Source organism: Ambystoma mexicanum, chromosome 8 (genome assembly GCF_040938575.1).
Source record: "Ambystoma mexicanum isolate Mex_15411 chromosome 8, UKY_AmexF1_1, whole genome shotgun sequence".
NCBI lineage: Eukaryota > Metazoa > Chordata > Amphibia > Caudata > Ambystomatidae > Ambystoma > Ambystoma mexicanum.
The window spans coordinates 50,702,161-50,717,075 of NC_090929.1; the positions used below are offsets into that span (position 1 = coordinate 50,702,161).

A 14,915-nucleotide genomic window follows, 5' to 3' on the forward strand; every position below is an offset into this window, starting at 1 on the left:
TACCTGAGCACATGCTACCCTCTCTTCCCCAACATGTTTCGGGTTCCTCCATTTTGGAGGTGTTAAAATCTGAAGGGAAGCCGTGGGAGCGGAGCCATTTATACTGGACGTTCTATTGGTGCAGCACAAAGCACCCATAAAGATGTCCCTAGGACACTCTGTATCAACGTTTTCCATAGGAAAACTGCTATATGAAAGTTACTGAGGTTTCACAGCCTGACGGGAAATATTCACAGCATGTGAACCAATGAAAGATACCAACGCTGGAGAAATGTATTTACAGGTAAATACTCCCTTCCTAAGGAGGGATACTTTGCATCCTACCTAAAACTTTACTCGGGGATTGGTACACCCCCACCCCAAGTGGGATAACTAGTATTCCCCCTTTCTCTGCTCCTGTCAGACAGCCCTAGGGTTATGGCTGGTGGCAGTGGATGTGTTCTATCAACTATTCTCTACCGCTGACGGTATTCACAGCGTGGTTATGCTGAATGGGGTCACCTATGTTCTAACATGGTGGCTCCTTTCTATCGTGGTTGTCCTTTGTTAGCCCTGCTACCATTCTGGGAGAAGGTCTCTTTTGCCTTTGGTAGGAACCCACGGGTGTCCCTGCCATTGCTCCTGTGCGTCTTCGTCAGGCAGGAAGTGGGAGAGGAGTTATTCACTCCCATGGAACCAGTTCCCACTGAAGACCAGATTTGCCTGCAGACCCTTCCTGTTATCGTGAAATGACAACTGCTATCCTGACCCAGTTTTCTAAGTGACAGGGGAGTTCCCAAGAGAACTTCCTCCCTTTGGCTGTGGGACCAACCAGTAATGCGACACTACAAACAGCCATCTGCAGTGCCTTTCCAGAGCTAAAGGCCAAATACCAGGAGACCTCTGACCCAGTTGCAGTGCAATGTCTTTGTGTCACTGAATCTGTCCAGAACTTTGAACTCCAGTTGGACCTCTAGCAGCACGATCCCACTAAGCTAACTCTTCTCACCAGAGATCAACCAGGCAAATGGTGTCCTTGTTGCAGCTGATGAAAGGTGCCAAAACTGCAGACCGACCAAGGAAACTAAAGCAGGTTGTGCCAATGGTCCTCTCAAGACTGCTGCTGACAGCTCATTTGGTCCTTCTGTCACCAGACCAAGGAATTGGGAGATCGGGGGTCTGCTGCTGCTGCACAGAGGAACCAGCTATGTTTATTCCAGTTATCTGAATCTTCACAAAATAAATTGCATGCTACAACTACCCAGATACTCAAATCTACAAACTCGGACACCCAAGCCAATAATTCAACCCTAATCAACTGTCTAAAAGGTCTTCAACTAGATGAATGCCAACAACCTGAAAATCAACCCAGGAAAGACAAATCATGATCATATCCAAAGACCAAGAGAAAGAAACCGCCATCCCCTGGCCAACAAATGGGAACCGCACCATCACCATTTAAGGTGGTAAAAAATCGGAGTCCTGATGGACAAAACTCTAACCTTAGAACCATAATTAAATGCAACAGTCAAATGCTTTTCCTCCTCCACATGGCAAGATGAATCCTTCCTTTCATCTCCTTAACACCCACTATTGTCGCCCCATGTCAAGAATCGACTATGCAAACTGCCTCTACCTCGGAATACCTCCTGAAGAAACAACGGATACAGCAGCCAGACTACTCCTCAAACTAGCCAGAAGAGATCACATCGCTCCTGCCCTAAAAAGCTGTTGTCATACTTTTGAAAAAAATAGTTTCGACATACAAAAGTTCAGAAATGTTTTTGAATGCATTGTTTTAAGTTTCGTATAGAACAAAACACTTAAATAAAAATAAAGGAAACGGCGGGGGGAACTTTTTCATTAAAATAAAATGCATTTGAAACTTTTCTTTCGGTGCTTTTGTGTTGAACTTTTGTATGTTGGAACTTTGACTGTCAACTATCACTATGAACCCCTAAATACTACACTGGCTCCCAGTAAAACATTGCCTTGTGTTATGCAAATTGTTTTGAAGGTGATGCAATCAGTGGACAAGGAGCAGAATTCTACAAAATAAAATCTACAAGCCAATAAGACTCCTCGGATCAAGCAACAAAATCCGCCTGGAACGTAAAACCATACCTCAGAAAAAACTTGAGGCACCGCCTCCTACCACTTGGTCGCAAAAACCTGGGACATCCCAAAAGAAATGCCCCAATGATCACCTAAAATTTAGGAAATTACTAAACCTGGCTCTTCAACACCGACTGAAACCAAGGAAAAGGAGGACTAAACTGGAGAGGACAGACAGCTCCCAGGACCGACTGGTAAGCTCCCACGGCACCTGGATGGGTGACACCCATGGAGACAGTCAACTACCCCACACCCGCCCCCTTAGTTGCTACCAGGTACCAGTGTTGTGGAATTGTCGGGATATTGGCAATTGCTAGCTAGCTGAGTTGTGGACATTGGCAGGTGCACTGGCCATATGAGTGGGAAGGGAAGACGGGTGGGGCTGTGAGGGAGGCTGGTGGAGGAGTGGGCCAGCTGTGAAGGGGACCTTGAATGCCAGATGGGGCCCAGATCAGGGCAGGGGTGATCCCAACCCACTTCTGGGGAGATTACACAAACCCAGCGCCTCAATTCAGGATAGATGCCAACTAACCAATTGCACTAACAGTTCCCCCTCTGCATACACCTCTCAAACCACAAACCTACAGCACAACAAACCACACAAACTTCACTACATTGCAACAAAGCAAAAACATGACACCAGTACACGACTACTGGCCAAAAACGCACCCCAGGTCCAGCCAACTGACCCACCGGGCTGAGGCCGCCAACAGCATGTCATTGCTTTCTTACACTTTTCCAGCTTCCTCCCACTAACTCGCCCTCCTTTCCTCTTTCAGAGCCGCCGGGGGACCACTCTGTGGTGCTAGTGCGCAGTACAAATGTCCTTTCATTAACATTTCTTCTAACCTAAGGATGAAAGGTTTAACTTGCTTGAACTGAAGAGGCTACCTGGTGTGAGACTAGTGCATGAAGGTGTCCACGCTACCTCCAACCCAAGCTTGCTAGCTTGTCGCTTTTTTATTTCTTTTTTCAGTCCTTTTCCAGGCTCCTCATAACACAAGTTAGATTGGTAAGTTTCTTCTAGAAACAAATTGCTACGATTTTTGGCTCCACTCCTACACTGACTTTTTCATATAGTTAGGGCTTGGACTTCTAGCATTAGAAGCTAGAAAGTGTCTCCAGGAGGTTAAGCACTGCTGTGCGGTATAACCAACCCTTTTCCTTCCAAAAGACTTCATCTGGTGTGGTTATGCTAACGAAATACAATTACTGTGTTTATTTCTGTGTAGTAACATGAGTGCATGATAATGCGGTAGAACTGTAATTAATGTCAAACTTTAACAATTGTAACCGCATGCAACTATTGAAGTAAACGCCTTTGAAAAAAAGTATTAAGAATTCCTGTTAGTGAAATAAGAACTTCCTTGTGTAAATAAGAAAACATGTATCTCTTAATATAACATTTACTGTAAGTTTCTTTGGACTATTGCATTTACTGGGTTCTGTGTATGTACCTACTGCTCACATCTTCCTATTATGAGCCTTGCTGCTCTGCCATTCTACCAAGATCCTTTCGGTATTCTTGTACTAGGAGTTTGGGAACTCTGTCGGATTGTTTTTTTTTTTTTGCTGTTTTCTTTACAGTACAAGAGATGCATACAGGACCTCATAGAATCCAATAGGAAAAGCAGGCCAAACATACAAACAAGACACCTTGCGCTCCAAATGTGTTTTGTTAAATCTGTAAAGTGGTGGCGAGACTGTTGGTAGGGAGGAGGGAGGAGGGGGAAGGGGGGTTAAAAAATGTTGGCCCCTGCCTTGATCTGGTCCCCTCCAGACCATTCCTTAGGATGTAGTTTATTACATAGGTCCTCCCCATTTCCCCAGACCTTCATGAACATCCCCGGACAACCCCAGGCATTATAAATGTGCCTCTTGAGGGTCATTAGTCCATTTGTTTAAGCTTAGTCCATCCGAGGCCCCCACGTGGAGGCACTGAGTCTCTTAACCAGTCCTAGTGCCACCAAGAGGAAAATGTTCTTGTATTTATTATTGTCCACGTCACCCCATATCCCCAGCAATGCCATTTTGGGGTCTTGCAGAACTGGAGAGCCCAGAACCCCCTTGATCTCCTCCATACGTACCAGAAATCTGGCAATGTGCGGTCATACAAGATCATATGGATGAAGGTCTCCTCTGTCCTGCGACTACTTAAGCAGTCCCCATCTCCTATTACCCCCAATTTCTTCATTGCACCTCGAATGTTAGTCTTGGATGCCAAACTTCGCCTGATACAATACAAGATATTACACCAGGCATATGTCCCGCGTAAACCTTAGTGCCTCCGCATTTGTCTGATTCCAACGGGTCCCCTACCCTTTCCCACCTCTCCCAGAGCAGAACCAGTTTGCAAGCCCGAAGGTCATGATCCCCTGATAGTGTTGAGTTTCGGCGTAATCCTGCCTTGGAGGAAATATGCTTCGGGGGGGGGGGCACTTTGGGATACTTGCCATTGTGTAGGGCACTGGATCTTAAGGGCATGTGATTTGGAGGTGCCTGTACATCCCCAGAGGACAGCAAATTGCTCCAGGATCTCCCTGAATGGCACTAGTTGCCTCTTGTATCACATCAGCTAGGGTCTTTATCCCTTGGACCTCCCTTATACTGAAGTGACCCATTGTTGGAACTGATGGCATGTAGCTGTTATACCATAGGGTTTGATCCAGTGTCACCCCCCCCCCCAATATGCTGGTAAGCTTTTACAGACTGTTCGGACTTGACGTAACATCCCGGGTGTGTTGGACATCTCATTCTGATACAGGACGCTAAGGGGGGGTGGGGGGACCGCACCCCCATGCACCTGTTCTCTCCCAATATATGGAAGCTTCAGATCCCTGTGCATCCAGTCATTTATCACCCAAAATTGCGGCCCAGTAATGGAGGCAGGGTAAACCTATTCCCCTCTTTCCACACCGAACGCTGAAGGGTTTTGTGGGCTATTCAGGGCGGTTACACACCCCATAACAATTTAAAGGGTAGCTTCTATGGATGTGAAGGTCAAATGAGGAATGTGATCAGTACGTTTTGCAGGACATATAGGAATTTTGGGAGAGTGAGCATTTTAAAAAGGGCCGCTTTAACCATCATGTTTGGATTGCCGGTGTGTAACGTCTGCTTTGAACCTTCACCACCGGGTGCAGGTTAAGCTTGAGGAATTCGTCAGGGTTGGGGCCCACATGGATTCCCAGGTAGACTAAGCTCAGAATGGTGACCGAGTTGGAACAGTGCTGCTGGATCGCTTCAACCCTCCCCTGCCCCTGGAGGGGGGGGGGGGGAAGATTGCCTTCTGCAGTTACTGACGGGCATAAAGTCTGGTTACTCAGATAAATGAGCACATTTGCGTAGTGTGAAACCTGGTCCTCCCCACGGCCACGCAAAACCGGACCATTCCCTGGACAGCCTAAGACCAATTGCCAGTGGTTCAATGGCCAGTGTAAATAGTGGGGAGTCGGGGCATCCCGGTCTGGTTCCCTTTCCCAATGTGAAAGACCTAGAGGAGGTCCCATTCACCCGTGCCATCGCCTTGGGGGAATCCTACAGCAATTAGGCGCAGGACATACAATTATCCCCAGGTGACCCATGATCTCCCAGGAGGCTGCCCATCCCACAGTCAAAGGCTTTTTCGAAGTCTACTGCTGGGAGGGCGAGTGGGGCCTTGATCGCGGCCGCCTTTTGGTTCACTAAGGCTCCCGAACTTCCTGGTTATTTAGCCCACCTCCCAGCCCTCCCGTTCAGGCTCTGATTGGGCAAGAGGCCTGGTGTTTGAACAAGGTTATCCCTCAGTTTGTCTCCTCGCGACAGCCACTTTCTGCATCCACATGGGTAAGGGCTGTGAAAAACAGCATGCACCACATTTAGATGCTATTGTGATAATAGTTGAATCTAGTAACTGTGCCTAATGGTGTCACTGTTAGAGTTGAACTTGGAGGGTGTCCCCGGATAGTGTCACTGTTGGTTGAATCTAGAAAGTGTGCCCTAATAGCATCACTGTGCCAATGTTTAATCTAGATGGTATTCCTAACATCGAGTGTGCCTGGTCGCATACACTTTACTGATTACCACAATATCACACTACTACGCTTACACTCGCCTATACACCGTCATTCAACTAGAACACAGCGGTACTATGACACATTTGGTAAAGCTGTTCTCATACTAACATGCCGCATCAAACTACCATCCTAATAAAACAGCTAGCACATACCGGCTAGCTTAGGCGTCTCCTCGGGCCTAACGCAGCCAAACCTCGGTCTGAATGTCCCCCCTCCAGACTGAACACATTCAAGTGATCTCCTCAGCACCACACCTACTAAGAAGCAGCTATCTTGCAACAACCACATCAGCTGCACACATACCTGGAGCGCCCACGCGCTTTACCTCTCAACTGACTTGAACTGCAGTTCCCAAGGCCGTTCAACCTACCAGTGCCTTGAGATCATACCAATGATGCATAAGATGCTATACAAATGCAAAATAACATAAAGTGCACTCTCCACCGATTCATCCTGGTGGACATGGATGGCATAAACTCGCATTGGTCTGGGTACACCAGTGAGTGAATAACTCCCACCATTGCCAGAATCCAGGCAAGAAGTTTAGCCTCCCCATGTATGAATGAGACTGGCCTGTAGGAGGCAGAGGTCTGGGGGCTTCACTGGCTTTGGGATCACCACAATGGTTGCTTGGTTTGGATCCTGGGGAGGCTGCCTTCCGATCTGCACATTGTAGCACGCTGTGCATGTGGCCCACTTCCCAGTAGTTTTCGGGTCTCTATCAGGAAGCTGTTTGGTCCCGGAGTTTATTGGTTTGAAATTGGGAGGGCTGCCACGACTTCCTAGTGACCTTGCCTCTAGTTTACCAGTTTGGGCCACCGAGAGCTTGGTGAAGCATGACGGAGTCCAGATAATGTGGGCCTTTGTCATTCTGCCTGGCTTCCTGGGTGGTGGTGGGGGGGGGGGGGGGGGTACAGATTTTCATAATAGCTGAGATTTGCCACAAGGAGCAGATCCCGCCCTGTACCCATATGGCTCTGACCTTTGCTCCTATGCCTTTTCAGCCAGGCAAGGGTTTCCCAGCTTTGGCCCCATGTCATATTTGACTGTGCACTGTCCAGTGGGCGTTCCTAGCATTGTCTAACGCTTGGTTCTTTAAAACCACCTGGGCTGTTGCTTCCCTAGAGTCTGGTGTTCCTGATTCAATTAATTCCGCCTCTGCTCTTGGTTGTAGCCTCCTTCAATTTCCCTGGCCTGTTGCTGGCAGTGGACTGACACTAAAGTGCCCCCAGAGCACTGCTTTATACCCCACCCACAGTATTATCGGGCTGTCTAGGGAGCCTTCATTCAGGGAGAAGTATTCCAATGTTTTTTTGGGTGAGTCTCTGTCCCCTCTGGGATCCCCAGGTAATGAGCATTTAGCCTCCAGGCAGGTATGGGCTTATTTCAGGACTGCTTTAAGGTCGTAATCCAAGGGGCATGGTCCAAGATACCCCTGGCTAAGTATGTAGTTGTCTCCAGCCTGTTTTATGTCCTGCAGGACGAAATAGTAATCTATACGGGACAGACTTGTGTGCATAGGAAAAACCAGGGTCTGTGGGTTTTCCATGCAAGCCACCCACCCAAGTGCCCATTTTGAAGGATTTGAGTTTGGTCTGGCCATCGGGGCTCCTATTGCCCCTGTGCGTTCTGGCCTTAACAACGTCCATACCCCTCATTTAAAATATCCACCAGCACCCAGTTGTCTGTGTATTTCCCCAGCATCACTTCCTGGAGGTCATTAAGGAGTTTGAGGAGGGCGTACACATCACTATCTCCCACAATCCCCTTGTTATAACCACAAATCTCTCCCTTTGGTCTGTGTGAAGCCCTCTCGGTTGAAATGTGACACTTTTATGTATGGGGACCAACGTCCCTTTCGCCACTCTAGAAAAATCCTGTGTGGAAGGTGGTCAAGTAATTTGATCTTCGAAATAACCTGTGTTCTGTACCCATGAGTAGGGCAATAATCGGGGGAGTACCTATTTAGATACTGGACCCCAGCCAGTTGACATTCAATGTGAGCAGGGTTAAGCGTTCCTCATGTCATTGGTGCAAGTGTATATTGGCAGTGTTTGAAGGGTCTATTCATACTGAGTGGTCCATACACCAGGCCCCCCACCCCCTCTAACTCGTTAATTTTTCAGCTCACGCCTCCAAGTTAATGCAGCTTGAGTATTTCGTGGCTTGGGCCCAAGGTGTCCTACAGTATCTCCCCAGACCCATCTTTCTCAACCAAGTGCCACCTGTCATAACTTCACATAGCAACTAACCTCTTCCTGTTCTCAGTTAGTGGCTTCCTTACACCCCCCATACTGCCCAAATTCAGAAGCACCTATAGCCCGAAAACCTTAACCATTATGGGGTTCTTACCCTGACTGCAGAAGTCTGACATCCTCAGGCGGTGGCCGCCAATGCAGTCAAATTGATCGATCAGTCCACCCCAGTGGCCTAACTCATGGTCAGTCATAATCAGTTTTCTTCTCTGCAGTCTCCAATTTGCAGGGGTACCAAGAAGTAGGGGTTTTGGAGGTTTAGTTGCAGTAGGGATCGTCAGAATAGCTCTTGAAGAAATAACAAAGCATCCAAAATGCAGCAGCCAGACTCCTCCTCAAACTATCCAGAAGAGAACACATCTCTCGATCACTAAAAATATTACACTGGCTCCCAATCAAACACTAACGTATAAAACACAGGGCAATCAGCAGACTGGGAGCAGAATTCCTACAAAAGAAAATCGCAATCTACAAGCCAACAATAATCCTTAGATCAAGCAATGAGATCGCCTGGAACCAAAACCATACGTCAAGAGAACCAGGGGGCCCCCTCCTTCTCACGTAGCCACAAAAACCTGGAACATCCCAAAGAAATGAGAACCAAAAACCACCTAAAATTTAGAAAAACCTTCCTTTTTGACACCCCGGAACCAAATTGAAACAATCAACACAAAGGACAAACGGACAGAATATATGATGGCACAGACAACAGCCAAAACCGACGGAAAATCCTTCAAGTACAAGGGACCATGATAGGCAGGATAGAACACAACATACAACCCTGTGACTATAGAAATTGGCATGCATGCCCAACTTACAATGCCAACAACTTTACCCACTCGAATGTAGGGTACAGGCGTAGCTCGGCAATCGGTCCAAAAAACTAGATTTCAGCAAAGACAAACTGGGATGAAAGGGCTGACTGAATACAAAGATGGAAACACGAAAGTAGTTAACTTAGCATGATGACAGATGAGACTGCCATATAGTGCTGAAACTGAAATCCCTGAAATTAAACTTCCTTCTCTGAACCATGAAGGGGACACAATAGGATATGCATTTCTCCTAACGAGGATACTAACCAACCCATACAAAAGTAAAATCCTACTAAAAACCTCACATTCCTAATACCTCACACTATAACCAAATACAACCACATCTCTTAAAGCCGCAGCCCGCATGCACTTCACCACACACAACAACTACACTACAGACCCCATACAACAGCACTCGACTGACTCTGAACTGAATAACACACCAATATGCTCAGCAAACAGCATTAACCAAACTGAAGCTGCCAACATTACCTTACGGCTCCCCTGCTCTACTCCAAACTGACATGCCTACCTACCCCCCTTTTTCAGATCTGCCAGGGGACCACTCCGGTGGTGATGGTGCGCCGTACAAATATCCTTTAACATCGCTGTCCTAGGCTTCCTTCCTAGTGGTTCTTTTGGGCACTGATTCCAATCAGTTCCCTTCAGTATCTGGGTCTCCAGCGATTCCCAGGCCTCTTTGGGCGAGTAAAATAGGTGGGTGACTCCTTCATGGTACACTTTCAGCAGGGCCGGAAAGAATAGTACATATTGACAATGATTGCAGCTTTTTTTGAAGTCAAAGGATTGTCAGGACGTTTGTACCTCTCTGGTATGATCTGGGTAGAAGCCAATACAGTAGCCATTATAGGTAATGGGACCGGGGGACCGGTGGCTCGGGCTATCTGAAGAATGGCATCCCTGTTGCAAAAGCTCAAGAGTTTTGCGATTGTGGCGGTCTGCTGGGGGCTGGGCGTCCTATCGGGATCCTATGAGTACGTACAATGGAAAAATTGAACTGTTTCTTGGGGGCAAATGGCTCAACGAGCCAGTCTTCCAGAAAGAGCTCAACAATGGGTCCCTCCTCCTGGGATTCCAAGGATCTGTATATTGTCTCACCCTTTTTATCTTTTGCCCTGCTTTCAAGTTGGGTCACTTTTTGAGCGATTGCTGTTAGTTGTTTCTCCAGTTGTCGCACAATGTCCTGAATTCGAGATCCTTTCGTCTCACCACCCTTGAAGCTAGGTTAGACTTTTGGCGAAGGAAGGATACCTCTGTGGCCAGGCCCCCTACCTTCCCTTCCAAGGATGACCTCAATTCTCTGGCCTTCATGACCTCATGAGGGAGATGGTTGGGTCTTGGTACTACTCGGCTGTTACCTCGTTTTTCAGGGTTTGGGCCACCAGTCTTTGGGATGCCCCACTGTGTAAAGGTCTGTTGCTTTGTAGAGCCTGCCTTTTGGCTTGGTCTTTAACCATTGTGTCCACCAACACCGTCCTGGTATGGAGGTGTGCTGTCTCAGATCCGCCAGAGAGCAAGTCTCCACTTGTCAGTGACTGTACTCCGCAAGGGTGGTCTGTTCCAGGACCACCTGTGGAGCTGTTCAGATAATTTTGTATCTTATTCCTTTTCTGGTTGCCAGAGCCCCATCTTGAGCCACTTTACCCCCCGCTGCCACCAATCATTCTCAATGTGTGCCTCTACCATGTGAACTTTCCAAGCCAGAATCCACAACTAACATTACTCCTTGCATTTTCTGATTTAGGCTGAAGTTCTTATGCTGATGCCTTTCTAGCCTTTTTTTAAAAATATATATACCATGACACTGCCTCTCACTTTGGGGATTTTTCCTCTGCCCATGAAGTGTGGTAATGTCAAAAATGCTACTCGGAAATGCGGCTGTCTTTTTATGCCGTTGGTGACAATTGAATGCAACTTAGTTGTTAATGCCTACTGGTTTGTTTAGGCACGCAGTGCACTGGTGTGTGGAGCATGCAGTGAGCCCACAGATAAAGGTCCTATAAACCTGCGCTGCATCTTTAACCTAAGCATACTTGCAGCTTGTTAATCTCATCCTATGAAAGAAGTGTAAGCTCCTGCCATGTTCGTGGTTGGGACCTTGCACAGACCTTCAGTGTACTTGCTTATGTCCTTGGTTTAGACCTCTATTGGCAGAGGTCTGCTTGGGGGGAGGGGTGGGGTTTCCTTATGTTTTATCCTACCATGCCCCTGACCCACGTTTTATATTGCGGTTTGGTTTTACCACCAAGTATTATTGTGCCCTAGCCATGTGTATACAGATCTCGACCTGGAAGGTACAGCAGAGTGGGGGCGTGGCAACTGGTTCTCTGTCCCAACTTTGGGTGGGGGAGGTGGAACGGGAGGGTTTCTGAATTTTTGAAGTGGTTTTCACCAATCTCTTTCTTGGCATAATATCAACAGTGACCAACGATTATAGCCTTGCTGAGTTGCAGTTTTAATTGGTGTGATCTCTTTTATGATGCAATCCTAGCTCTGGAGCAGCGGAGTGCTCTACAGTTCCTAGAGTAAAACATTGGTAAACAAGTCACTGCAGTGGGCCCCATAAACCACCTGAAATGAACAGTGCAGGGTCACATTTTGGGCTTTGCTATAAATTCATGCCTGGGCATACAGGCTAGTGGATGCTGATTGCTTACATGTAGCTATGGTTGTGATATCCAGAAGTCATTAGTTACACAATCCAATGTAGTATGCCGCTTCTGGTGGTCACTTGGAGGTTGCTGTATGTTCCTGATGGCCTGAAGTAATACCACTAATTTTTACCTTAACAGATTGCTGCAAAAATTGGTGATAGTATGCCCCACCTGAACAACTCGACACCCTTGGTGGACCCCTCTGTATATGGCTACGGCATTCCGAAGAGACCGATGGATGACGGAGGTATGGCAGCACTTACATGTTCCCACCTTGTTTGTGTGATTACTTTTGTAACTTGATATGGTTTTCCAGTGCAAATGAACTTTTTAAATGTCTTTGGAAATACCAGCCTTAACACTGGGGTTTTGGTCATCCATTGCTAGTAGTTTGTAACTGTAAAGGGGCGTCCAACCTAACTGGTCGTGCTACATCAATGAGTTATTGCTTTGAATATAAAAAATGCCTTGACCGTCATGTAGACCCAGAGCATAGAGGAATGTCTGAGCGTCTTGTAATGAGTCTTCCTTGAACAACCTGGTTTGTGTCACTGCCTTCTGAAAGTGGATAAAGTAAAGATTTGATGGGGAGAAGCTAAATCAGTTGAGTGCCAACATCCAGGTAGCCGTAGCTACCCCTGGCTCACAAGTAGCTTGTACTTGGAATGCTTCAAATGTACCCTCAACATGAGCTGCAAATCTTGTGTCCTGCTTGAAGTTTTCAATATCCTAGTGCTTTTTAGTCACAATCTCAGTTTGTAGTTGGATGACCATTATAGGCTACATTGATTTGCTGATTCAGGGTTGGGTGTGCTATTCAACAAGGGTCTTCTATGCAACAAGTGGATACTTGTTTGGGATTAAGCCTACAGCTCCTGCCTGACTAATGTAGTGGTGAGAAACTTTCTTCTGAGGACCCCACTGTGCCATGGCTTCAGCAAGATTTGACATGGAAGGAAAAGTAGTGTGCAGTGATTCCATTTATACAATTGTTGCCAAGTGCCACTTGGCTAAATGGGGGAAGGAAATGCAGGGGGGGGGGTGAAATAACAGTGGCTAGGGGAGCAGTGGAATGGACAATTGCTTGGGGGGGGGGGGGGCCAAGAGCTGAAGTGCTAAGGGGAGCAAGGAGGAGCACCTCCGGCTCAGTGTTGGTACAGGCAGCTCGCAACAGTGTTATGTGGAGCCACCAGGGCAATGCAATGGGAGGGTGTGTGCTGGTAATGACGGGAGGAAGGCCCTGAGTCTGTGGTTCATGAGGATCCGGCCACCATTCCCAGCAGCACGAGGGTGATCAGCAAGGAAGGGAAGGAGGTAGAGAAGAGCAGAGTTTTGAGCAGTTTCTTGACCTGAAGGGCTGTCTCAAATCTGAGGGACAGGGAGGCTGTTCCAAAGGGAGGTACCAGACAGTGACATCTGCCTCCCACTCTCTGATTAGAGAAGCGTTTGACAGTCAGTTGAAATTGAGTGTAGAGCTCAAACAGGGGAGTATTTAGGAAGAGAAAGTTGGAGATGGTGTGGTCCCAGGCCCCAGAAGGCCTTGTAGATGATGGATCTTCAATTTGATCCTTGCGGCCACCGGGAGCCAGTGGGGTGCAAGATGGATATTGAAGAGCCAGGGCAATACGATAGAACCCCGGGGGACACCACAGGGAGAGGGTGGTGGAGGAGAAGAGGCCAATTGCAGCTGGCCAGGGTGGTTGGTGAGGAGAGGTCAGCCATTCCAGTGCCCGGTCAGTGATGCCGAGGGTGATGTGAAGTAGTTTTGAGGATGGAATAGTTGAGTGTCAAGGGCAGAGTAGAGCTCGAGGAGAATGAGAGCAGCAGGAGAGTTGGCGTCGATTTGTAAGCAAGGTTTCATGGGTGCTCAGGAGAGTAGTTTCTGTGCCTCTGGATGCCCGGAATCCAGATTGGTGGTCATGAACACAGCCGACAAAATCGGTGTGGGCAGTCAGGAGAGCACTAACTCGTTTACAGAGGAAGCGGGTACTAGAGAGGGCAATAATTGGTTGTGCAGGAGGGGGAGTCAGCAGATGGCTTTTTTAAGAGGGTCCACAAGGGAGTGCTTGAGCCAGTGGTGAAGGTGTAGTTGCAGATGTCTGCAAGGGCCGGGTGAGAGAGTGGATGTCCTTTATGGTTCTGGATGAGCATGGAGCACCTGTTTGGAGGAGGCCTTCATAGAGCTGACCACTTTAGAGACTGGCTGGTGTTCTGGAGAGGAGAGATGTGTCTTTTGGATGTGAAGTGGGAGGCTAAGGCAGTGGAGAGGGCCTGGGAAGAAAGGGGTGGAGACTGGCGGATTGGCAAGTTCGTTGCAGATTTTTTGAAAAGTTTGCCTGTTAGAGGCCCCACTGATGCAGGCTTGCATGTGGGGCCTGCTTTTTGGAGCTGACATTCTCCAGCATGGGGTCTGGCATGGATTCACATGCTCATGAATATTCCCCGTCAGGCTGGGAATTCTCAGTAAAAGGGATCGGTTTTAGTTTAATATCTGAACTTTCTCCTAACGACCAATCACTGAGCTCTGGGTCGTACAGTCCCCAGCCAAAGACTGCCTTCTACCTAAGCCTTTCCCCAGGCAGCCATCTTTGGATTTTTACTGCATGTTCAAATGTTGGGAGTCCCTGTGTTTAGCTCTCAAGCTTTTACTGCGTATTTCACTTTTTTAAGGGGATTGGGTCCTCCGACGTATTCCCTATTTATGACAGTAATCACCACAGCTGTGCTGCTTCGGAAAATGTTCGGCTCCTGCGTTGGTTATGTCGATACTGTCCTCGAGGGCCTCCGTCGAGCCGACGTCACCGGATGTTATAAGTAGGACGCACGACGCCCGTAGCCTCTTCTGTTTTTTCCACAAACGTGTTTGCTTTGGAGATCTCGGTTCTTCTGAGTTATGTTCTTTCGGTTCTTCGAACCTGTTCGTTGGCATATTTCCATGCCTTCGTCTTCAACCCTGCGGGTCCAAGATGTCATTGACTGATTCGCACGACGCCGGTCTCTGGTGCCTGGGGTAGGACCACG

General features: G+C 47.8%; 1 protein-coding gene across 3 annotated transcripts in view; it reads left to right on the forward strand.

The window, feature by feature from the left end:
- The window catches only part of FUBP3 (far upstream element binding protein 3), a 320,256-nt gene that overhangs the window by 54,823 nt on the left and 250,518 nt on the right, over positions 1-14,915 (forward strand). For all 3 annotated transcript variants that reach the window (XM_069609266.1, XM_069609265.1, XM_069609264.1), the window contains exon 2: positions 12,033-12,141. In XM_069609266.1, the coding sequence (XP_069465367.1) occupies positions 12,033-12,141 (109 nt within the window). The remainder of the gene's footprint in view (positions 1-12,032; positions 12,142-14,915) is intronic.